General features: G+C 43.6%; 1 protein-coding gene across 1 annotated transcript in view; it reads left to right on the top strand.

Annotated features, from left to right (window-relative positions):
- The window catches only part of PPM1E (protein phosphatase, Mg2+/Mn2+ dependent 1E), a 104,517-nt gene extending 82,229 nt beyond the window's left edge, over positions 1-22,288 (top strand). Inside the window, exons 2-7 of the mRNA XM_063296295.1 lie at positions 13,195-13,313; positions 16,860-17,059; positions 17,808-17,996; positions 18,938-19,081; positions 19,300-19,393; positions 20,872-22,288. Coding sequence (XP_063152365.1) covers positions 13,195-13,313; positions 16,860-17,059; positions 17,808-17,996; positions 18,938-19,081; positions 19,300-19,393; positions 20,872-21,917 — 1,792 coding nt within the window. The 3' untranslated portion in view covers positions 21,918-22,288. The remainder of the gene's footprint in view (positions 1-13,194; positions 13,314-16,859; positions 17,060-17,807; positions 17,997-18,937; positions 19,082-19,299; positions 19,394-20,871) is intronic.
- Positions 22,289-23,798: the final 1,510 nt, after the last annotated feature.

Below are 23,798 nucleotides of genomic sequence, written 5' to 3' on the forward strand. Positions count from 1 at the left end.
AAACACATGCGTAGTAGTGAGGAGTTGAGCAGCCATTCAAAGAGACACAGAACAGACCCGCCTTGACCTTTGGGGTTTATCTGTCCGGGTTTTTCCCACGCTTCTTCAGTTTGTTAGGATTTTCTGTCTAATGCAGCAGTAATAAACACTAGAGACCTACTCCTCGTCTCAGCGTGATTTCTGTTAGGACAATGACTGACTGACTGACTATCTGCCATCAAGTTGGTGTCAACTCTTAGCAACCATATAGACCTTCTCCAGGATGACCTATCCCCAGCCTGCCCTTCAGGTCTTCCAGTGATGCATTGATCACCTGAGTCAGTCCACCCTGCTGCTGGTCCTCATCTTCTCTCTCCTTCCACCTGTCCCAGCATTATGGGCTTCTCAAGGGAGCAGGGTCTTCACGTAATGCGTCCAAAGCAGGATAATTCGAGCTGGGTCATTGGTGCCTCGAGGGAGAATTCTGGGTTGATTTGTTCGACGATCCACTGGTTTGTTTTCTTGGCTGCCCATGGTCTTCTCAGGAGTCTTCTCCAACATCAGACTTCAAAAGCGTCAATACTCTTCCTATCCTGCTTCCTCAAAGTCCAACTTTCGCTTCCATTCCATTTAGGCACAGGGCAATCCATGGAAGAAAAACTGTAGGGAATGCTACTTAAAGATCCATCGATTAGCCATCCTATGCGTTTATTTTTTTATTTCTCAGCAAAACTATGCCCTCACAAGGAGGCTCACTCTATCTAAAACGGAACACCAAACTGATTCATTACGTATCACTACGATTTATGTGCTGCTCCGTTTCTGGAGTCACTGAAAGGCACCTCTCTGGGAACAGCATTTGTTGGCCTGAGGAGAAGGTCTTGTCCTGTGTAGATGATGGTTGCACTTCTGGTAGAGTGAGCATCTTTAAATGCGCCCCTCCTGATGATCCAGGAACCAGGAAGGTTTGTGACAGAAGAGGCATTCCACCAGACAGTCAGACCTGAGGCTGTTTAAGACTTTATCATTAATCTCAATTCCTTCATTATACCCGGTAAGCCTGAATAAATCTTTCAGTGCAGGTATCATAGGTCCATGTATCTTCCGCCATTTTGTAGGGAGGGGGGTGTCCGTTGAGTTGGATGCTTCTCCAGTTCATTCACGTATCTATTTAAAAGGCTTATATAGCCACCTCTATTATGAAGCGTAACCCTGGGTGGCTCACGAAGCAATAATGCCACGGGAGCATTATGACTACAGATCGAATGGTTCATTTCAAGCACTGCATTGACAACAGGTGAAAAAAGGGTTTCATGTTGAGATTTGATCCAAATTTTTTTTTAGATAAATCTCATTTTTGTTAGGACTAGGATACCTTAAATGCTTACTTCTCTAAGTTGTGCTCTCTTATTCTGCAGAGGACAACAGTGGACCTGCCCAGTATAATTAAGGTCAGTCTTACCAATGGCCATGCTGCCTGGGGATAATGGGATTAGTAGTCCAAAGGATCTGGAGAGTACGTGATCGGAGACAACTGAGTTCGGCTTTCTCACCTTATGTGGTGTTCGTTGTTGCTTTGTCGTTGCTAATATATGCATTCCCTGTATGCAAGCCAACTTGAGTGTCCATTTTTAGACTACCAAACAGAATATAAATATTAATTTATAATAAGCTGCATCTGAACAATGACTCAAGGCCTCTTAGGAGTCATGATGTGATCAGGAGCATTATACGAGATTGGTTTCCTGCAGGAAGTGACAGATTAATGTTGCCTAATTGGGCAACGGTTTCTCTAATCCACTGATGTTTTACAGATACTTTAATGATGCCGGTCGGGCTGTAATAATATCCTTCAGTCTCGCTGTTCGGTTGCAGATATTTTTTTGTTAAAAAAAAAGAAAGAAAGTGCATTTCCTTTTTGCTGTTTCAAGATCGGGCAGATCCATCAGGACAGACTAAAAACCCAACATCTTTTGCTTTCTGTTCTTTGTCTGCCATAGATTAGAGCTTGCCATGCAGGAAGCAAAAGTGGGCGCCCCTGTTTTGCCAGCGTTGTGGGGCTTAAAAGCAGCACCAGAGCTTTGACATGCTGTGAAACCAAACAAGCCGGGGGGAAACCGCTGTTTTCAGACTCAGGATTTAAAGAGAGACTCATGCTGCTCAACATAATTTTGATATACCAGTAATCTTTTTGGAGTTCCACAGGATACTTAAGAAGGATGGCCCGCCCTCTCGGAGCCAGTGTTTCTCAACCTCAGCAACTTTAAGCTGCGTGGACTTCAACTGCCAGAATTCCCCAGCCAGCCATGGCTGGCTGGGGAATTCTGGGCGTTGAAGTCCACGCAGCTTAAAGTTGCTGAGGTTGAGAAACACTGCTCTGAGCTATGGGACAATTTCAGAGAAAGCCATCTTTCAAATTGGCAGGAGGAGATCCATGTTAGTCTACAGCAGAATACAACCAGGAGTCTGGTACCACCTTTTCCGACTCATGAATTTTATGAAAAGGCAGAAGCTTCCTAGTTCTAAAGTCCTTGCTGGGGAGATCAAGGCTTTTGGGGAGAATGCAATTTAACCCAAATCATGTGGGCACTGCCCTTTTTGAGAAGGAAGAGACAGAAAAAAGCTAGTGCTTCTTAAAAAGAAGACCCACCTGTAATGTTCTCTTGCATTTTGGAGATGCAGGAGGAGAGAGAGTGTTGTTAAAGTGGGATGCTATCAGGTCTTCCAACTCAGAGTAGGTCACGATTATAAGGTACAGTTGAAATGTTCATAGTAAAATATGAATCAAGTAATCATATAGTTAAAACTACATTGCTACACAAGCTGTTAACATCCTGTTAATAAAGTGCTCTGGAATCACTTGGCTTTTAAGAACAGGCAGTCCTCACTTAACAACCATTTGTTTCGTGACAGTTCAGACTTACAACGGTGTTGAAAAAAAAGACTTACGACCAGTTCTCACACTTATGACTGTTGCAGCGTCCCTGCAGTCACGATTTGGGTGCATGGCAACCTGTTTGCACTTATGACTGTCGCAGCATCCTGTGGTCACATGATAGCCACTTTCAACCTTCCCAGCTGGGTTCTGGCAAGTAAAATCAATGGGGAACCGCATGATTTGCTTAATGACATGGTTTGGTTAATGCTCACAGTGATTCGCTTAACCACCACCACCACAAAAAAGGTGGTAAAATTAGGTCAGATTAGCTTAATGACCCGACCAAAATTCCGGTCCCAATTGTGGTTATTAAGCAAGGACTGCCTGTAACTTGTGGAAATCTGTTACCAGTGGAGCCAATCTTGCTTTGAGGGGGAAGCCATTCCCAAGAACCGGGGCCATCACTGAGAGATGCCTTTAGCCACTTCTCCCTCACTTCCTGGAAATGGGACACGGTCAGCCATTTCTCCTGAGGGAGATGCTCTGGATTGGTCAAATCTGGTTGGAGCAAGTGGTCCTGAAAGAATCGAGGTGCCAACTTGAGTTTCAGAGTGGTCTTCAAAGACAGTTCCATGGACAGCACACTGCAATAATCCAGGTACATGGTGACATGGTGTGACTGTAGCAAGGTCTTCTCACTCCAAACAAGTCTGCCACTGATGCATCAGCTGAAGCTGATCAAAACACCTCCTGGCCATGTCCTACACCTACATTTCCAGGAGTAACCGTACGTTCAAGAGGCCCCCCAAATCATCAACTTGCTTACAAAGGACCATGATGGACAAATGGCTTGGAACCAGGTTATTTGTGGGCCCACCTCTCTCCAATTGCTTCTGCCCATTTCACTAGATCCAACAGGATGGGCATGCTCTGGGTCCCATCTACTAAACCGACCTACAATCTGGAGGAACTCAGAATGTGCGCTTTCTCTGTTGCAGCACCTGCCTTCTGGAACCCTATCCCCTCCTAAGATTTGTGGGGCCCTAATCCTGGTAGCATTTTGTGAGTGGTCCTTGAATCATGGGGCCTGAGGTTAGGTGAGCCTGTCACTGTGATTATGTGCTTTTTATGACTAGAGTTGGGTTTGTCCTCAGCCAGCATTATTTCATTATGGTATTTTGGTTTTCTTTGGTGTTAATCCTATGTGCCATGCCCAGAGTTGCAGTTATGAGATGGACTATATAAATTGAAAAATAAGTAAACAGCAACTCCATCATTTTAAGTCTGTTCTCTCCCATCCATGCTCTAATGTGGGGGTTTCCAGACTTTTTCAAGCCACAGAATGTTATTTTAAAAAAATTCCTGGAACATCTGATCAAAAGGCAAAGCTCTAGTGATTGTGTTTGACTGAACTTCCTCATTTTTTTTTAAGCTTATGGAACCCATCAAGTGGGTTCCATGGAATAGAGTTTGAAAAACCTTGTTCTAAGATATTTATTATTATTAAATTTATATTACAACTGATGTAAGACACAGTTCAACATTTTGGAGAAAAATATTTCATTTTCTTTGTTAGATATTAATTCTATATTAAGTTGAGCTCTAAGCCTCAGGTCATGTATGAGAAAGCATGATTCTTTAACAATGGTTTAACAGAGATTTGTGACAAAACAGCAATGGATTGGCTCTTTATGCTAAGGAATCTCTTGGCGAAGATAAGAACATGCTGGTTTGCCAGCGAAGGAAATGAAATTTTTATCATATGTCATCATCCTTTGTACCTTTTGAAAATTAACCATTGAATTGATATAGACAGTATTAGATGCACAATTTCTATTAGGACTATTCAGTTATGTAAAATACACACATGGGTATTGCTGTCCATGAAGCCAGCCACGAGAAAACTCATCACCTCCATGAAAGATGGACAGGAAATGTACTTAATTTTGTAAAATTCTACATTTTATGGCAAATTATTGGTTAACTGCATTTATAATGGATCAATTTAGGATAACAGAAAAAACATTTTTGTTGTTATTGATTATATACCATCAAGTCATTGCTGATGACTGGCGACCACATAGATAGGTTTTCTCCATGGTGATCTGTTCCCAACCTGGTCCTTCTGGACAGATCCCAATGGTGCCCCCATTGCCACTGTAACTGAGTCCCCCCACCTTGCTGCTGGTCGTCCTCTTCTCTTTCCTTCCACCTTTCCCAGCAGCAGAGCCTTCTCCAGAGAGCTGGGTCTTCGCATAATGCGTCCAAAGTAAGATAATTTGTGCCTTGAGAGAGAACTCTGGGTTGACTTGTTTGATGATCCATTGGTTTGTTTTCTTGGCTGCCCATGGTCTTCTCAGGAATCTTCTCCAACATTAAAGTTCAAAAGTGTCGATGCTTTTCCTATCCTGCTTCTTCAAATTGTTATTATTATTATACATACAACAATATGAAAGCACAGCTGCTAGTTCTTTAGCTGGTGTTGGCCTTCATTTGCATCAAGTTCTTTCCAGGTACCTAGGAGGTCGTAATGTATCCCTGTAATATACTGTATGTGCGGATCCCAGCAGTGTGGCCTTTCGTAATTGACAGATGGAAATTTTGTCAATGCGCAGAATTTCTAAGTTTCATTCAAGGGTTTCTGGTATGGTACCCAATGTGCCGATAACCACTAGGACCACCATGGCTGGTTTATGCCATAATATTTCGACTTTGGATCTCAGATACTTTGTGATCTCCCATTCTTTGTCTTCTGTTCTGCTATCCCCTGGTATTGCCACATCAATTATCCACACTTTCTTCTTTTCAACCACAGTTAAATCTGGTGTGTTATGTGCCAAGACTTGATCAGTTTGTATTCGGAAATCCCACAATATTTTAACCTGCTCATTTTTTACTACTTTTTCAACTGTACGTTCCCACCAACTTTTCATATCTGGCACATAATTTTTACTGATCTTCCAATGAATCATTTTGGCAACTGTGTTATATTCTTGTTTATAGTCCGTTTGTGCGATCTTCTTGCACGAGCTGCGTATATGATCTACTGTTTCTTTGGCTTCATTGCACCATCTGCACTTTGAATCATTGGATGGTTTTTCAGTTCTGGCCTCGACTGCATTACTTCGAATAGCTTCCTCTTGAGCAGCCAAAGTCAAGCCTTCTGCTTTTTTTTTTAATGTTCCAGTTGTAAGCCATTGCCAGGCGTTATCTTTATCCACTTTCCCTTCGATCATCTGTAGAAACTGACCATGTAATGCTTTTCCTTGCCAGCGTTCTGTTCGTGTTTTTAGCACATTATTTCGATATTCACATTTTGTTTCCTGTACTTCCAGTAAGTTCCAATTTTTAGTTGTATCCATGCTTGTTCTTGGCTGTCTTTTCCATAATCAGCCAATGTATTCTTTTCTTCTTTGACAGTTCGAAGTAAACCTCTGCCTCCATTTCAGCAGGGCAGGATGATGATGATGATGGTTTTATTTCTACTACTTTTCTGTAACAATGGTTGTAATCGTGGATTTAAATACCTTGCAGAAAATCAAGAAGGCAGGTAGTTAAATTGATTTCTGGAAACAGTTTTGTGGCAAGAACTTTAAAGGAAATAGATTAAATCTCAATGAATTAAAAAAAATTGGTCACTTCTCTCTCAGAAATTAAAGACAATTGCATTGTCTTCTCACACACGCTCCCCTCAGAAATTACCTTTCCTTCTTATGGTTAGCATTTTGGAATTCTCCATTTTCTCAGCTTTTTATAGCAATGTCAGTGCCATTTTAGGGCTGCACATCAAGACAAGCGCCTTAACAGATGACATTTTGCCTGCAGGATACAGGCGGAAAATACACGTATTGCCTGCGTGGAGATGATGCGTGTAATTCCTTCCAGGTATATAGACTAGTGACATGCAGCCTGCCAGGACGAGAGGTGTTCTTCGACGCTGGCTTAATCTGAAGTGGTGTGAGGAATTCAGCGTTGCATCAGAGGTGTCAGGTTTCCTGACATCCCATCAGTGAATTCCAGAGCCGACTTTCCATTTCATGAGAAGCAAATCTCTTGACAGAGGAAGGGGTGTTCTCCCCTCCCCTCATTTTGGATTGGTTTGGTAAAGGGTTAAAGGATTAGTAGATTTCAAATCAGGTTGAGAACAAAAATAGAATAGCTTGGGCGCAAGGATGGGAATTGCTTGGGGGAGGCCAGGCGAGAACTTTCCCACAGCTCCGTGACTGGTCCTCGGGTGCAGGGAACTGCTGGTGCCCACAAAAGAAATCCAAGGCCCCGCTTCAAACGTTTCCCTCCCAAGTTAATTGATGGAAATTGCCGCCTTCCAGGTTGGTGATGTTATTCACAGGACTGCAGAAATACAGCTGCGGGTGTTGTGCCAAACGCCCACCCGATCAACCCTTTAGAACGATGTACTTTCAAAACCGTCTAATTTAACTAATGACATCCTGAGAAGCTGGTGTGGAGGCCCACATTGTATGCTGGATTAAGTACACAGCTTCAGAACTGTAAGCTTCGGGCGTGTGCAGGGAGGAGACCCAAAGAGAGATCCATTGGCAAAACGGTTAATATTTTGAGTGTGATGCTAATGGGAAGGTTGCATTCTTAAGAGTGTGTGTGTGTGTGTGTGTGTGTCTTTAAGAGTAAGCTTGGGGAAGGGCCATAGTGGAATGATAGAACATATAATAATAGGTGCTGCAAAGTCCCTGGAGATCTTGCTGCTAGTCAGAGGAGACATCGTGATGAGGTATGAGACAGCTGCATGCCTAAAAGCATTCTTCTGTATTCCTGTGCAATACTACATTTTTTAAGGCATGCTTCTGTTCAATAGTAATAATCAACAATTAGTATCAGGGCCTACTCAGGCCCCTTGGGGTGGGTGCCAGACACCACCCCCTTTTGGTAAACCTTCCCCTAAAGCAGTGTTTCTCAACCTTGGCAGCTTGAAGATGTGTGGACTTCAACTCCCAGAATTCCCCAGCCAGAGGGAATTGAAGTCCAGAGATCCTCAAGCTGCCAAGGTTGAGAAACACTGCCCTAAAGTGTGTAGTTGCAGATCAAAGGCAAAAACACAGAAAATGACTTCGTTATCAGTGAGGCAGTTAATAGTCTTTAAAGGGAAAACCTTTCAGATCATTGCCCAGAATAACTGTTTTTTGCACTTTTGTTCCTTTGTTCTTGGAGATATGAATGAGGGCCAGTCAGAGTCTCCCAAGCAAAATGGAAAAGGTGGACATGCGTGGCCATTTCAGTCTTAGGGTATGGGAAACTGCCAGGAGCAGATCATAGGAATGAGCAGTGGGAAAAGATGATCTCTGTGAGATCCTGTGATGGAAGATCTGGACTAATGCAGACGACATTCAGATGATCCCAGCTGGCATCCTCAGTTTTGTGTCAAAGGCATCAGTGCTTCACATTCTGGACTGGAGAGAAATCTCCCCCAGATGTTAGCCTTTATGGTTCTCCTTTGGCAGGCTGATTTATGCACAATAAGATCATATTTCTCAGGGATGCACTGGTGACAAAAGAGCCCAGATTAGGGTATTTTCATCGAGTAACACATTCTCCATCTTTCTTCAATTGGTAAAAAAGGCCCCAAGAATTAGACTTAAACAATTGCTTCTGGTTCTGCATGACTGGCTGGGGAATTCTGGGAGTTGAAGTCTACACATCTTATAGTTGCCAAGTTTGAAAAACGCTGTTCTATATTAACAATCCCCTGGAATTTTCACCTATAGTTCTAAGAGATACAGGTATCAATTCCTTAGTCAATAGCTCAGACCCAACCATTTTCTTTCAGTCTAAAATGTGAATTGGCAGTTTTTCTGGATCTACTAGTGCTACACCTGATATTGCAAATGCTGGCTTATGAAACAGGAGCAGGATTGCAAATAAAACCCAGGGTTCCTTTTATAGATATCTACATAAGACAAAACTTTATGTAAATGGTCATCAGTCTGGGAGGGCTGGGACCCAGGGTCAGTGTTTTACAGTGGTTCTGCTCCGTCTTGCATGGGGTGGTTTTGGTTTTGTGGGGAGGTTGAGGCCTTCGATGTAGAAGTCCCCAGGGCTAGGTCCTTCTCCCTGTTTTTTTTTTAACAGCTGTGTGAAACTGCTTGGGGCGGTCATCCATCAGCTTGGGGAGAGAGTATATATTGATACCCAGCTGTATCTCTCCAGCTGAGCTGAGCAGTATATGGTAGAAGTCTTAACCAGGTGTCTGGACTGTCTGGAAGGGACAGAACAGGTCTGTGGATCCCAGGAGACAGAGCTGCTCTTCGTTGAGAAAGCTTTTGGGCCCAAGACCACTCCATCTTTAACTCTCGGTAAGAAGATAGGAACGTAAGGAGTGTCCTGCTGGATCGGACCCCTGGCCCATCTATGTGAGAATGGCTTTGGGAGGAGACCAGATGAAGAGATGCTGCCTAGGGAACGGTCCAGTAAGAGGGAGCATAGCCCGCAGCTGCATAGTTGTGAGCAGGTCTTCTTATTCTGAGGACCACCACCACCAACATAAGAACAGAAGCCATGCCCTACTGAATCAGACCCCTAGCCCATCTAGTCCACAGTCTGTTCTCATAGTGGGCAACCAACTGCCCAAGGGAGCCCACAGGTCTCCCAGCAGAGGGCCTTCAGAAGCAGTCCCACTGCCAGCCAGGCTAAGAGCCATGGATCTCCAGGACTTCCATGAACTGGTTCATCCCCCCTTTTTTTTGAAGCCAGCCAAGCTGGTAGCCAGCACCACATCTTGTGGTAGCAAATTCCAAAATTTAATTATGTGTTGTATATAAGAAAAAATATGGGTGGTTCTGCCCCAAAAGACTGGGTATGCAATGTGGGGGTCTGCTTGAACTCACAGCTCCTGATTAAGACAGGCAGAGGCTGCTTTGGTGATCCTGACGAGCTTTCGTTTTTAATGCACTACACATGAGATGGAATCGCTGCAATTTTGGGTGTTTTTCGGGGAAAGGATATAGGGCTTCATGACAAGTACACATGCTGCATCTGAGTTAATAAGGAAATGAAGCTATTCCTTGCACGAATTTGCAGGAAAGATTGTTTTCTGAGCAAACTGGCAATGAGATAGGAAGCGCATTTCTGCTGACTGACATCAAGTTCCGGTATCTTGCTGTGCCTTAAATGGTACCCAAGGACTCGCACAGTGTCAGAGTGAGCCAGCCCAGAGTCTCCAGCAAGACTCCCGGCTGCTCTCGCTTTGCTAGACTGCGCATTTTTGAGCTTCCAAGCAACTGTGTGGGTAGACAACACAACTGCTGATGCTGAAAAGGAGTTCTTCTTGATGGCATTTAAGTTAAAGGGTTAGCATTTTATTCTTTGACAGCATATTATTTGGTGGGTATTGTTATTTTAGTTTTAATCCTGTCTTAAAGGAATTTACAGAAACATGACATGCAAAAAATTGAAATAGCCACATTTAGTGTGTGCAGTGTAAGTTACAAGTGTTTTATGTAAGGGTGCTCTGAATTTACAGTTTCAAAACAGCTTGTTGGCATAAGGATGATCTGGGTAAAATGGGGGGAAGTGGCTTTCTAAAGAGACAGAAGATGTCTTGATGCTACAGCACTGTACAGAAACTGAAATTAAGGATGGAAGTTTGGGGAATAGGTAGTTCTCAGCCTGGGAATTGGGTCAGTATCCTGTTCTTAGACAGGGGTGTGGTTTGGGGTGGGGGCTCCCTTGGATTTTGAAGCAAAGCTGACTCTGGTGGGGCAAAAGAAGATTTTCTTGTATTGAGCTAGTCTAGCTAGTCAGGGATCCAAGCCCCAGTAGTAACCCCAAGACCAGAGTACCTTCTTAAATAAACTTTAAACCTTTTTATCAGCAAAACACTTGAGAAAGCCTCTCGTGATAGCCTTATTAATAAAAAGGTAAAATGTGGGCTGGATGATTAAATTTTTAGATGGATTCATTGTTGGCTGAATAGGATCTAGAAAACACCCCTAAATGGTTCCACAACAGCTCAGTATTGAGTGGAGTGTCACAGGGTTCTGTCCTGAATCCTGTGCTATTATATTTTTATTCATCTTTTAGGTGAAGGGGTTAAGCAGATGATTTTGAAATTTGCAGATGACAGACGAGGTGTAACAATTTAGAAGAGAAATATTTAAAAAGATCTAGATGAGCCTGAACAGTGTGATGAAACAAACAGGATGAAATTTACCAAGGAGCAGTGTAAAATTCTGCATCTGGGGAGCAAAAACAAGAATCACCTATAGGATGGGGGAGATCTGGCACGGCAGTCGTAATGCATGTGAAAGGATCTGGATGTTCTAGAAGAGGCTGAATATGAGCCAACCATGAGGTGTAGCTGCTAGAAAGGCAAATGCTATTTTGGGATGTATTAATAAGAGCACAGAGGTTCATACATCCGTGGAAAGTAATTGTCTCACCCTGCCTCAGCGAGACCCCACCTGAAATACTGTGTCTAGTCTTGGGCACCTCAGTCTAAAAATGACATTGCCAAATTGGAGTGAGTTCAGATGAAGGCTACCAAGATGATGATGGGACTGGAAACCAAGTCCTATGATGAACAGTTAAAGGAACTGGATATGTTTAGGCTACAGAAAAGAGGGGTGAGGAGAGAGATGCTAGCACTCCTCAAATATCTGAAGGGCTGTTGAGTGGGAGTAGACTTACTCTCTATTGTCTCAGAGACAGGACCAGGACCAGAACCAGTGGATTAAACCTGAAAGGAAGGGGGTGGAGTCTGTATATAAGGTGGAACTTCCTGATGGTATGAGCTGTCTAACATGATGTGTGTTAGAGGACTTCAGATGAAGGTCAGATAGTCAAAAGAAGCTCAAATGATCTGTCAGAGATACTCTAGAAGATTCTGCACCAAGCTAGATGACTTCTCTGAGTCTGTCCTCAGAAAGCATGTTTTCAAGTCCCTATGTCATCTTTGGTTCCCTTCCCTAACTTATCCTTACCTGTCTGTATCCTTCTGGAAAGGTGGTGCCCAGAATATACACAGATGTGATCTCACCAGATCGAAGTGGAGAAGAATAAGTACTAACCATGTCTTTCATATCCTTCTTCTTCTAATTCAGTCTAGAATTTCAATAGCCTTTCTAGCAGCTGTTTCACACTGTCTGTGCCCACACACATCCTTATGTGATGCTGCACATCCAAGCTTTCAGTCCCCATCTTACACGTGTGCCCTATAGTTTTCCTCCCTAAACATAATGCCTTACACCTCTCTCGGTTGAAGGACACCTTGCTTCCAAATTTGCATATTATATGAAGCTAGAGTTAAATTTATTAAACCAATTAACAAACCATGGTTTCATTGTGGTTTTATTGATCAAAATTCACTGCCTTTTATCCACACATCACACGAAACCAAAACGAAACCAATCACATTCAATTATGAATTCAGATAGTATAAGGCAACAAGTTGTAATGGAAGCAACGGATATGGACAACAGCCTGAAATGTTGCGTGTGCTGTGGGGAAACTGCACTTTTGGACAGAAAACTACTGATCTCAGTTTTCCTGTTGTCATTTCAAGGAAAAAGAAAGAATTACTTTACAGTGCAAGGGTCTGTTATGCACCAGGCTACATTAAGTTGTTTTAAGCGTCCTGTTGTAACTAGGGTAGAAATCTCCTTAGTCACAACCCTACCCTTATGCATACTAAAATATATCATAGTTAGCTGGAGGAGGACGGAAAATAAATTGACCCAACACCAAGGATTGCAGTAAATGTGTGCAAATCCAAGATGGTCCTTGGTTCTTGAAGCAAATCCAAGATGAAATAGGAAGACTGAGGACAGTGTGATTGCCCCTTTCGTTACCTGAAAGAGAGAGACAGGTCAAGATTGGCTTGTTCCCATCCCAGAGCTCAGGATATGGAATTAAAGTCTTAGTCTATATGAAGGCAGATTTCAGTTTGAGTATTTGGAAGAACTTCCTAATGGTAATGGAGATTGGACTGTATGAAAGTGGCCTACAGAGGTGGTAGGTCCTGGAAGGGCTCAACTGGCTAGGTGACCCTATGTCTGAACACTTAGTCTCGATTCCGGGTATCAGAAGGGGGTTGGACTCAGTGGCTTCAGTAGCTGGAAACCATAAACAGAAATAAAGCTGAACAAAATATCCTTTCAAAATAAATAAAAATTAAAAACAGAAGAGTCTTTATGGCTAAACCATTGGTTTTTTTTTTTTTTTTTAAGAAAAAAGAGTAATCCCATCACTAACCTTCAAAGTTCTTGAGTAGCGTCCACCTCCTGTGACCCTGCTGCTGTTCTGCATCTAGCTGTTCGCTTCTTACCAAAAAAGTTTTATATGTTGCCCATTTCTTCCTTCTCTTCTAGTAATTGCCCCTCCCTTCTGGCAGCAGCTTTAGCCCGTGCAACGGCAGATGAAGTTCTGCAGAGTGACCTCTCCAGCCATTACCTGCCCAAGCATGCAGACAGCCCGGACGGGATCATACGTAAGTGAGAAGACGCACCCCGTAGTGCGTCACCCATCGCTCAAACCCAGGACCTCCAATATTCTGCAGCAGTTGCCCTTGTATTTCTTAGTGAGGGATAGGCAAGGACTTCCAAAGGAGGGGCCCAGCTGTTTAAATTTCTCCCTACACCCCATCTCAGGACATCTCTGGATGAAACCAATCATGCACTTTGACCTATTGGCTGCTGTTGAGTGAAGGTCAACCTAGCATTTTGTTGCAGTGAAAGAAGGAAATTCTACACAGGCAATTAAGGAAAAGAATCAAAAGTAAATCATTCAAATATTGTACAGATGTACAGTGCAGCCAGACTTGCAATCATGTATAAAATTCGTTTTATACCTGATTGCAAATGTCCACCACAAACAATATCCACTGTTCCTAAGGTTATGAAAGCTTGAAAAAAGTGGAGAAAGTCAAATTAAGATGTTTGTGGGGAGGGAGCAGCTCTAAAGAAAAGGCTGCTTGCATTTTAGCTTGTTTTCTGGGCTCTGGGACCATTTCTGTTCATTTTTTGAGTCTTCTTTCATCTGGCATGCAGCCAATCAGGAGGTTCTACAAAGGTCTTGCTATTTTGGTTTTTTTGCTGGCTGTGGTGTCATGATATAAAAGGTTAAAAAGCAAAAGAAACTTTCTCTGTCCCTTTTTTATATTTCTGATGGAGCAAAACTTTATACCCGCCAGCTCAAGGCCAGGTATATTGTTCAGTCAGAGTTCTGCTGAGTAAGATCCCCAAACACTTGTTAGGATGAAAGATAACATCTTCTAGGACATGCTGACAGGCTGTTTATTGTTCAGCCTGGAAAATAGATTGTCATCCTTCCCTCCCTTTGCTTTTGTTTAAAATATAAAAATGAAGTGCTGAGCAAACGACATAGGCTTATAATTTTTGCTTCGTTTGTTGGTGTTGCTGTTTCACATCCTGTGCAGGTGAACGAAACAGATCCATCATTGTTCTGCTGAGCAACCCTCATTAATTTCAAATTGAGATCTGTTAAACTTGCATAAATATTTGACAGTCTCCAAGGAAATGTTGACATTTTCCAGACTCATCATTGACATGGCATATTTGAGAATGCTGGAAGTTCTTTGCAGCTGCTCTTCTCCAAGTGCCTTTCTTCTTGCAGTTACAAAACCCAGTAATACACGTGTAATGAACAGCAGGCTGGGGTGGGGGTCAGCATCCGTGACTCCGTGATGTATCTCCAGCATGAGCAGCAGCATGGGGCAGGGGGCTGAGAATCAGTTCCTTTGCTGATTTCAAGTCCCTCTTTTACCCTCCATTTCCTATTTGTATGCTAGGAATCAGTCCTGAATCTCCCTGCATTTAGTTTAGTGGAAGACCCCAAATTCTAGCATTAGAGGTGAGGGGAAAAATGGCCCTGCATCCTCATTTTCCATGCCATGAATTATTTTGCATTCTTCTATTATATCTCCCCCTACTCTCCTTTCCTCTAAATTTAAAAACCCTAGGCAGAGTAGCCTTTCCTTATAGGGGAATTGCTTTGCCTCTGATCATTTTGTTCACCCTTTTCATACATTTCCCAATCCGGCGGCCTATTCCAAGCATGGGCTCAACATCAAATTATATTAAAGGCATTACTTATATTGATTTTCATTTTCAATTCCTTTCTAAATGATTCCAAGTATGGAAGTTGCCTTTTTAAAAAAAACAAAAACCCCACCACACACTAGCTTGGCATTTTCAGAATTTCATGGCTCCAAGACCCCTTTCCAGATCATCAGCTTCCAACTCAGATACCATTAATGTGTATGAGAAATCTGGATTTCTTTATTGCACATGTGGCTCCACTGAACGGCACTTGGCATTTTGGGACCCTGCTGCTCAGTTGGGAGCCTCCTTCGGACCTCTCTTCAGTTCCTCTTTGCAAACTGCTCAGGAGTGTAAAATCAATTTTCTGCAAATTTGGCCAGCTATATAAAAAATGGTGGGATAAAAGTCTAGTAACAACAACGATGACAACTCACTTTGCAATCCAAAGGCTAGTTTGTTTAAAAGTTCAAAAGTACCAATCTTTGGATTCTACATGGATGGTTTCTGGTCAACAAGGACACCTGTCCTCTTTCAGCTGCTCATTTTCAAATGGCCAAGCATATAATCTAATGGACTTTGTCTTCTGAAGGACCCATGCAAATGTACCCATTCCCGGTTAGTTGTCAAGGCATTTAAAACTTAGCAATAGCAAACTTAACAGTTCTTGGTCTTTGCCCATTGGTTACCTTTTCTGCCGTTCGTTACAAGCGCTTCTGAAACTTTTGGATTTTAACATTAACGAAGATGGTGTGCAGTGGGGCTGCGGGCTAGCGGTCATTTTTTATGCAGCAATTCCTGACCAACCAGCCACCGTTGTGAGGTACCGTGGCTGGGCTGGGGCTGCGGCTAGAATTGATACAGTTAGGCCTTCCTGGCAGGAGGGGAAAGATGTATTGGTGGTAGCCCAGACGGGATGACGGCTGACTCAGCCTGAGCACGGCACTCCAGCATTAACGATTGATGAGTAATTTACAGCTGCATGGGGGTGGATAAGCGGTTGAGGGCTCTTTAAAAAAATGTGAACCTGTAATTACTGATGATGCTCACACAGTGTGTGCCATCCCCAGGGGGCTGCACTCCCAAGCATCAGCCGAGCATGTGGACCTTTTCTCTCTGGCTGTAGGGCATGCCTTCCTGTCCAGCAAAAATGCACATTTCTGCTTCTGCTTTCCCTAATTCCAGAATCTCTGCAAACTTCTGAACACATGTAGGGATAGCATTTCAGTTTTGGGAGATGGTCCATCTTACCATGGAAGGGTAGGTAATGCACCGTGTAATTGCACTGGGGTTTCTGATGGAAGAGAACCAGTTACTTCTTTCCAAGTAGAGCCACTGTGCTGTTGCTAGTAGAGAGCAGCACCAGTTCCTTCGTAAAGGCCATATTAAACTATGTCCCCAATGAACATAATTTGTTCAAGATTGACGAGTGGGCAGGGAGGAGGTTCCTGTTCTGAGACTGGGATGTGGCCAAGAAACTTAGTGCTAAAGCTGGGCTGTTCAAATGTCTAGAGAAGTGCCAGTCTGTGTAATTTCACGCTAAAACGTAGTGACTCAGAGCCTAATCATTCACACCAAGCTGTTCACTGGTTTCTGTAGGTGAGAAAGAATTTTACACAGGTGAATGAGTGATTTTTGAAAAGGCGGCACGAGCAGTGGATCCAGCCAGCTGGAGAAGATGTTACTCTACTCGAGGTTTTATCAGAAAGACGTGTATGCATTCTCTCCCTATTTATGCCGGGAGTTTAATTCACAATCCACAGCTTCCTTGTGCCAGTTTCTAGGTGCTTTTTAGAAAATTTAAAACGAATCATTTAAAATATGGGAAGGTCACAATAGGATGGCTAAGACTCACTGCTCATATCTAGTATTCTGGTAAAACTTCAGTGGAAAAGAATTCAGCCCAGGGAGACAGTTTTCCTTTGTATTTCAACAAGGAGCTTTTCATGCTTACTGTGGCGTTCGAACTCTTGCAGAGGTGGAGACAGAGAAATTGGCTCGCACCGTGTTCAGCAAGCTCCACCACATTTGCAGCACCTGGGTGAAGGACTTCCCACTTCAGCAGAAGCCACACCGTTACTATGAAACGTCAATCCATGCCATTAAGAACATGCGCCGCAAGATGGAGGACAAACACGTCTGCATCCCAGACTTTAACACGCTCTTCAACCTTGAGGTAAAGGGTCTTTGGAAGAAAGGAGACCTGACAGCAGGTAGCTAAGACATATTAGTTGAAGCTCTAGATAGCCAAGAACCCTAGGATCCAGGTGGGTGCCAAGGGAAATGTTTTTACAGGTAGTCCTCACTTAATGACCATTCGTTTAGTGATGGTTCAGACTTATGACGCTACTGAAGACACTGACTTACAACCGGTGCTCACACTTAAAACAGTCGCAGTGTCCCCATGGTCACGATTTAGGCACTTGGCAACTGGTTCGCATTTATGACCCTCGCAGCATCCTGTGGTCACCTGATCGCCATTTTCAACCTTCCCGGCCAGCTTCTGGCAAGCAAAATGAATGGGGAAACACGTGATTCACTTAACCATGTGATTCACTTAATGACCACCGCAAAAAGGTTATAAAATCAGGTCAGATTCACTTAATGACTGCTTTGCTTAGCAACTGAAATCCAGGTCTCACTTGTGGTCATTAAGTGAGGACTACCTGAATTGCAGGTAGCTTTAATAAGATGGGTGTTGGTGAGGTCAACAAAAATACGAAGGGACTCCGCACCAATGTCTCCATTGCTATTCCTGTTATACCCACATCCCTTCTACAGAACTAACCCCTGTGCAGGGTTTTTAGTCAGCTCGAGCATGACTTAAATTTCCTGTCTTTAAAAGCTCTACGTATAACCTGATTGCTGGAGCTGCTCCTCCTCAGGTGGTTCTCCTTTCGATTTGCTTCTCTTCTGCCTGCCAGGATCAAGAGGAGCAGGCCTATTTTGCAGTGTTCGATGGCCATGGAGGAGTGGATGCTGCCATCTATGCCTCCATTCACCTGCATGTAAACCTGGTGCACCAAGAGATGTTTCAGCACGATCCTGCTGAAGCGCTCTGCAAAGCCTTCCGGGTGACCGACGAGCGCTTTGTGCAGAAAGCAGCCAGAGAGGCGAGTGGACGTCAGCGGTTGGGGGGTGGACAGGGTTTGGTTTTGAGACGTGTCTCGTCAACGGCCGGACAGAATCTACATCTGTTCCCAAAGGGGAGTAAACTTGGATAAAACTTCCTTCCAGGATAGTTGCTTGGAGGAAATATCTGCAAAAAGTTTTGTTTTCCTGCAAGCCAGACCACCTAACCTGGAATTCTAGCACTGAAACTCAGACAGAACGGAAGAGTATTTTTGCATTTCTGTAATTTAACTTGTCTGAAAATAATTTAAAGACTGGCTGTTTTTTTTTTCAAAGAAATTTATCATTTTCCCAGCTTGGAACCTTCTGAGTAACAAATTCTGGTGGCTTTATCGAAGGAGGAAAATATTAATCTTAATTTTGAAGGGGTGGTTGTTCTGGAATCATACGTTTTATTGAGGGAAATCTGTATTTTCTGCTGTAATATGATTATGCACTGACTTGACCTTAATGGGGCTCTAGAATTCATTGACTCAGTATTTCCTATTCTGAGCCTGGTTTTTGCCTGTGGCAGAAGCTATTTTAGATTACTTTGATCACTGGAAAGCCAGTAGACTTTTCCTGTTTCTGTCTGTTCCTTTAATAGAAAGGTAGAACAAAAAAAAATAACTGTTCATGTTGTGCTACTGATTTAGCACCTACCCGTTGAAGCTCTCAAATTTTTTTCCTGTGTTAGGACAAGTTTAAAAATTATCTTGTCCAGGGCACTGAGGAGTTCCAAATCAGGAGTGCACATCAGCGTTTCAAACAGCTTGGTAAAATTTCTTTATTACTCACGCTGGCTTCAAAAATATACTGGACTGTAACCCAGAGAAGCTGGTTTTTATTCTGTCTCTCGAACTGTTGGCTTGGTTGGGGTCTGTTGGAAGGGCCTGAACTGCTGTTCACCTTCCTCGGATTTACGGTTCTGCTTTCTCTGCAGAGCTTGCGATGCGGGACCACGGGTGTCGTGACGTTCATCCGAGGGAGCGTGTTACATGTGGCATGGCTGGGGGACTCTCAAGTAATGCTTGTGAAGAGGGGCCAAGCGGTAGAACTGATGAAGCCTCATAAACCAGACCGGGAGGTAAGTCCTCTCTAGGACCACAGAACCCCTTGTAGAAAACGGGGCTGGGAGCTCGACTTGGCTGATTGCAGCCCAGCCTCTACAGCGACTTTGCATCTGCTAACCAATTTTTATGGTTTCAGATGAAAACAGGAAATATGTGCACAAGTGCTAAGTAGTTAGGTCAATTCCACTGTGGCAGGAACTTCGACCAATTGGTGAATTGTATTCTGCTTTAGGATGAGAAGAAACGCATCGAGGCCCTTGGAGGCTGTGTGGTCTGGTTTGGGGCATGGCGCGTCAACGGAAGTCTGTCTGTCTCCAGAGCCATTGGTAGGAAAAATGCTACATTTTATACTCCTTTGCGATATACAGATGTTAACGTGGATGTTGATAGCAAGAAATGCTGCAGCCAGAGTGGGCCACTGAATGAAAATGTATACTCAGTGCATTTTGAGCAAAGCCAAGAAGAGCACCAGGAAGCGCTAGAGAAGGGATTAAAAGCAAAATGGCATGCGCTATGTCACTGGAATGATTTGTGATGCTGTCAGTTCTAGCAAAATCTTGGCAGTCCTTTCCTCCTCAAACAGAATTATCGTAGAGCTGCAGGAAGTACAGAAGAGTACTGAAACAGAGAGATCAGATCACAGATCACAGGGAGGGAGGGAGGGAGGGAGGGGGAAGACAAGATACAGGTTAAGGCCACAGGAAAATACTGGCCATATTAGTTCAACTAGACGCTTTCGGTGAGCGTGACATTGCCTGCCACATGTGAGCTTAAACAACAGGGGACTGTGTAATCAAGACCAGTGAAATGTCCATCTTGAAGGTTAAGGAATACTCATAGTCACTGTGTTAGTTAAATTAAAAGATGCGAGGTTTTTCCACCTCGTCCAACTAGTTCCATCACAGATGTACTTTGCTGACATTCCTGCTGAACCGATTTGGGCCCGAGCAGAGGGACTTTTGCTGGTACAAATGCCGAGTGTCTCTCCTCAGTAGCTTCTACAGTCCCAATTTACATGCTGACACCCCAGTCCAAATTATGGAAAGTTATTGCCTAGAAGATCTCAAGCAGGGTCATTCCCACTGAAGCAGTGTACCTTTGTCAGCAGAGGTTGTGATGAAGGTAGCTTGCTACATTCAAGGCAGAATGGACTTTCCCACAGACAAGGTTGAGCAAATTGAAGCCCATGGATGCCAGGTTATCTGGCCCACTTGCTGCCCCCAGAGAAACAGAAAATTGATCAGAATCTTGCAAAATCACTGACATCTCACTAAAACAATTAGGGTGGGATGAATGCCTGGAATCTTAAAAAGTCCCCGACCTTGCTGTGCACAGATGCTTTTTAGATCCAACGATCACCCCTTTCATACAATATCTGATGTGCAACATGCAGTCCATCCAAAACGCAGCTTCTCAGTTTGGACCCTAGAGCAGCGCAGATCCAAAACCAAAACCCTGGGATGAATCTCCAGTGGGTCAGTAGCCTAGAAGCTCTGCAACTTCAAATACACTATTACTAAAACTAGTCTAATGGTTAGAGCCTTTTTAATTTGCCTTCTCCCCTCTGCTGTGTTTTCATGCTTTTATGCTAACGACAGCCGGGGACTTGATGAATTCAGTTAAAATTAGGGAGTCTCATTCTCATACAACAGCTTTCGTGGCAGTCAAGTCTCCCATCACGGTTACTATTTTGTGCTGTGTTTTTTTTACTGCCTTAAACAAAGATGCGGGAAGAATTCATGGTTCAATGGTTATCTGTCAGAGGCCTAAATCTCCCCCGGCTTTGTTTGTCCATCTGCTCCAGGTGACGCGGAGCACAAGCCATACATCTGTGGGGATGCGGATTCTGGCTCCACAGTGCTCGATGGATCAGAAGACTACCTCATTCTAGCCTGTGATGGCTTCTACGACACAGTGAATCCTGACGAGGCTGTCAAGGTGGTGGCCGACCACCTGAAGGAGAACAATGGGGACAGCAGCATGGTGGCACACAAGTTAGTGGCTTCTGCTCGAGACGCTGGCTCTAGTGACAACATCACTGTCATTGTGGTCTTTCTCAGGGACATGAGTACAGCTGTCAGTGTCAGCGAGGAGTCCGAGTGGACAGAGAACTCTTTCCAAGGCGGGCAAGAGGACAGCGGAGACGATCAAGAAAACCACGGAGACTGCAAGCGGCAGTGGCCTCAGCACCAGGTCTCGGCACCTGCTGATCTAGGATACGATGGGAGAGTGGATTCTTTCACAGACAGAACTACCTTGAGCGCAGGTTCCGGCATCAACGTATTAGAAGATCCAGGCCGTTTAGACCCGAGGAAAACGGAAGCTGGCAAACTTCACAGTGCCAAACGCCTTTCCCCAGATCAAGTGTTCAGTGCTGGCGTACCAAAGAGGGCAATTTTGAGTAAAAGCGTATTGGAAGGGAGCAAGACGGGGGCTGACGCTTCTGCAGATTCCGTTGGTTTGGGCTCTACGGGCCCAGGTGAGTGCGGCGCAGTGGTGGAGTCCCCTATCCCCGCTGGGCCTGAAGGCAAGTGGTTCAAGTCATGGGGAAGAAGAGCTTCCATTTTCTCTCACGTCCATTTCTGCGGTGTGGAGCAGTGGCGGCGACTAGCTAGACTGAAGCCGAAGCTTCGTGGGCTTCTCTTTGAGCAGAGGCCACCTTCCTGCACAGAAGGTTTAGCTCTCTGCTCACCTGACCACCTAAATGGCCGCAGGGACAAGTTCCTAAGAAGCCATCCTGGGCAAGCTTCCACTGGCTGCCACCAAGGCCACGGTGAGGGTATTTTCTTGATGCTGAGGCCAAGTCCCGGTATACCAGACCCGTGGCTGCTGTGGAGTTGTAAAAAATAACACGTTCCTTTGTAGTTTCCTTTTTCCTTCAATAGGCTAGACACTCACAGAATTAGAAGTAATTAAGAGTGAGCATTTCAGAATTAGGAGATTGCAGAAGGCTCTGCTCACGTACATAAATCCTAGGAATAAAAGTGTCTGTCTCCAAAATGGAAGGAAAAAAAAAGAAGGACTGGCACACCAGTCTCCCTAGGAACTTCCTGGACACACTTAATCTCTCTCCCTCTCGTGTACAAACACACACGGATCTATATGTACTCTGTGTAGCTTCATTTCTTCGTGGGAACTGGATATTCTTATTGACTCACTGGACAAGACAGGAAAGTGCCATTAAAAGAATTTGCAAAAAAAGAAAGAAAGAAAGAAAGAAACCCATTAAGAGATGAGTCTGTGGAGCAATATTTTCAGAAAGACCTTTTTAGAACTGACTGGTTTTTGTAAGTGGATGAGAGGAGGAGGCAGGAAGACGTAAGAGGTCCATGGGGATGGGGGTTCTTTAATACAAAGAGCAAAAATTATGTATCAGGTTGTCTTGCAGGTCTGCTGTTAAAAGCCATATGGGAGTTTGATCTAGCACCTAGGCCCTCCCAGCCCTTCTTGTATATCCAAGATGCAGTTCAAGGGATGGTATTCGATCTTTATTTGGGGGAAGGAATGCCATGCCAAGTTTTTTGTAGTTTTTAAAGATAATTTCCTGCAGCTAAAACAAACTATATTGAAATCACAGTAAGTTGTTTGGGCTTTTGGGGTGGGTGGGTTACTTAATGATGGTTTAGCCTTTTAAACTGAAAAAGTAATAACCCTTAAACTGCTTAAAATGAATATTGTGGTTGATTCAAGCCACTATGGTCTCCCCCAATCCCTTTTATCTCAGGTGTCAAACTGATGTAAAGTCAGTTCAGATACAATTTACACTGTCCTATGAAAACTCATTAAACCACCAAATTGTCATCAGTTCTGCTTTCCCAGGTAAGAAAATGTACTCTTTTTTTTAGGAATAACGCGTTGGAGACTTTTAGCTCAACCGCTTGGAGCACCTGCACGTTCATCTGAAGAGACTGTAAGAATAGGAAATGAAGCTACTAGGGATGTCCAGAGCACTTGGGAATGCAATCAGATGAAAAAAAATATGAATGTGGCAATTTACTCTAGCCACAATAGCAAAATGATCTAAAAGTCTGGAGGTCTAAATTGCCAGTTACAGGTTAAGGGTGAGTCTGAGGATTGCCTTCCATTTTTGACCTTAGTCCTGATGAGTGAAATACTCTCCAAACAAAACACTAATTTTCACATAAACTAGGTAGCTGGGATGTAGAAGAATCACCTAAAGCATGTTAGAAGAAGTCTGTTAGGTGCTTAAATGAATTTAAATATTAGGCACTCAACCTACACTATCTAAAAACCTCACAGAATTCCACATTATTCTGATCAATACCACTAACCAATGCACTCTGCCATTTGGGCAAATTTAAATATTTACAGAAAACTTAAGAATGCTGATGATTAGAAAATGCTTCTGAACTTTGATTTGCAGGCTGACCCTTTTTTAAAAAAATAATGATTGACATAGTTCTTACCTAGGCTCCCTTTAGTGATTTTGGAACTGCGACTCTCAAAATCTGGACACCCTAACTGGGAATTCTGAAGGATGCCATATCGGGAAAGGATTCACTAGAGGAAACAGTAGTCTAATGCCATGAAAGGAGATTGAAAGCCCTAGGCTTACTCACACTTGTGGGGGAGAGAACCATTTGTTTGCATTTGGCAACTGCAAGCTTAGGTGTATTATGTTACAAAGAGTGTTACAAGGAAATGAGAAGTAGAATAGAGCAATTTGTGCTGTCTTGTCTGAAAACGTTTCAGAGCAGTCGAGAATAGATG

The sequence above is a fragment of the Candoia aspera genome, chromosome 1 (genome assembly GCF_035149785.1).
Source record: "Candoia aspera isolate rCanAsp1 chromosome 1, rCanAsp1.hap2, whole genome shotgun sequence".
Taxonomy (NCBI): domain Eukaryota; kingdom Metazoa; phylum Chordata; class Lepidosauria; order Squamata; family Boidae; genus Candoia; species Candoia aspera.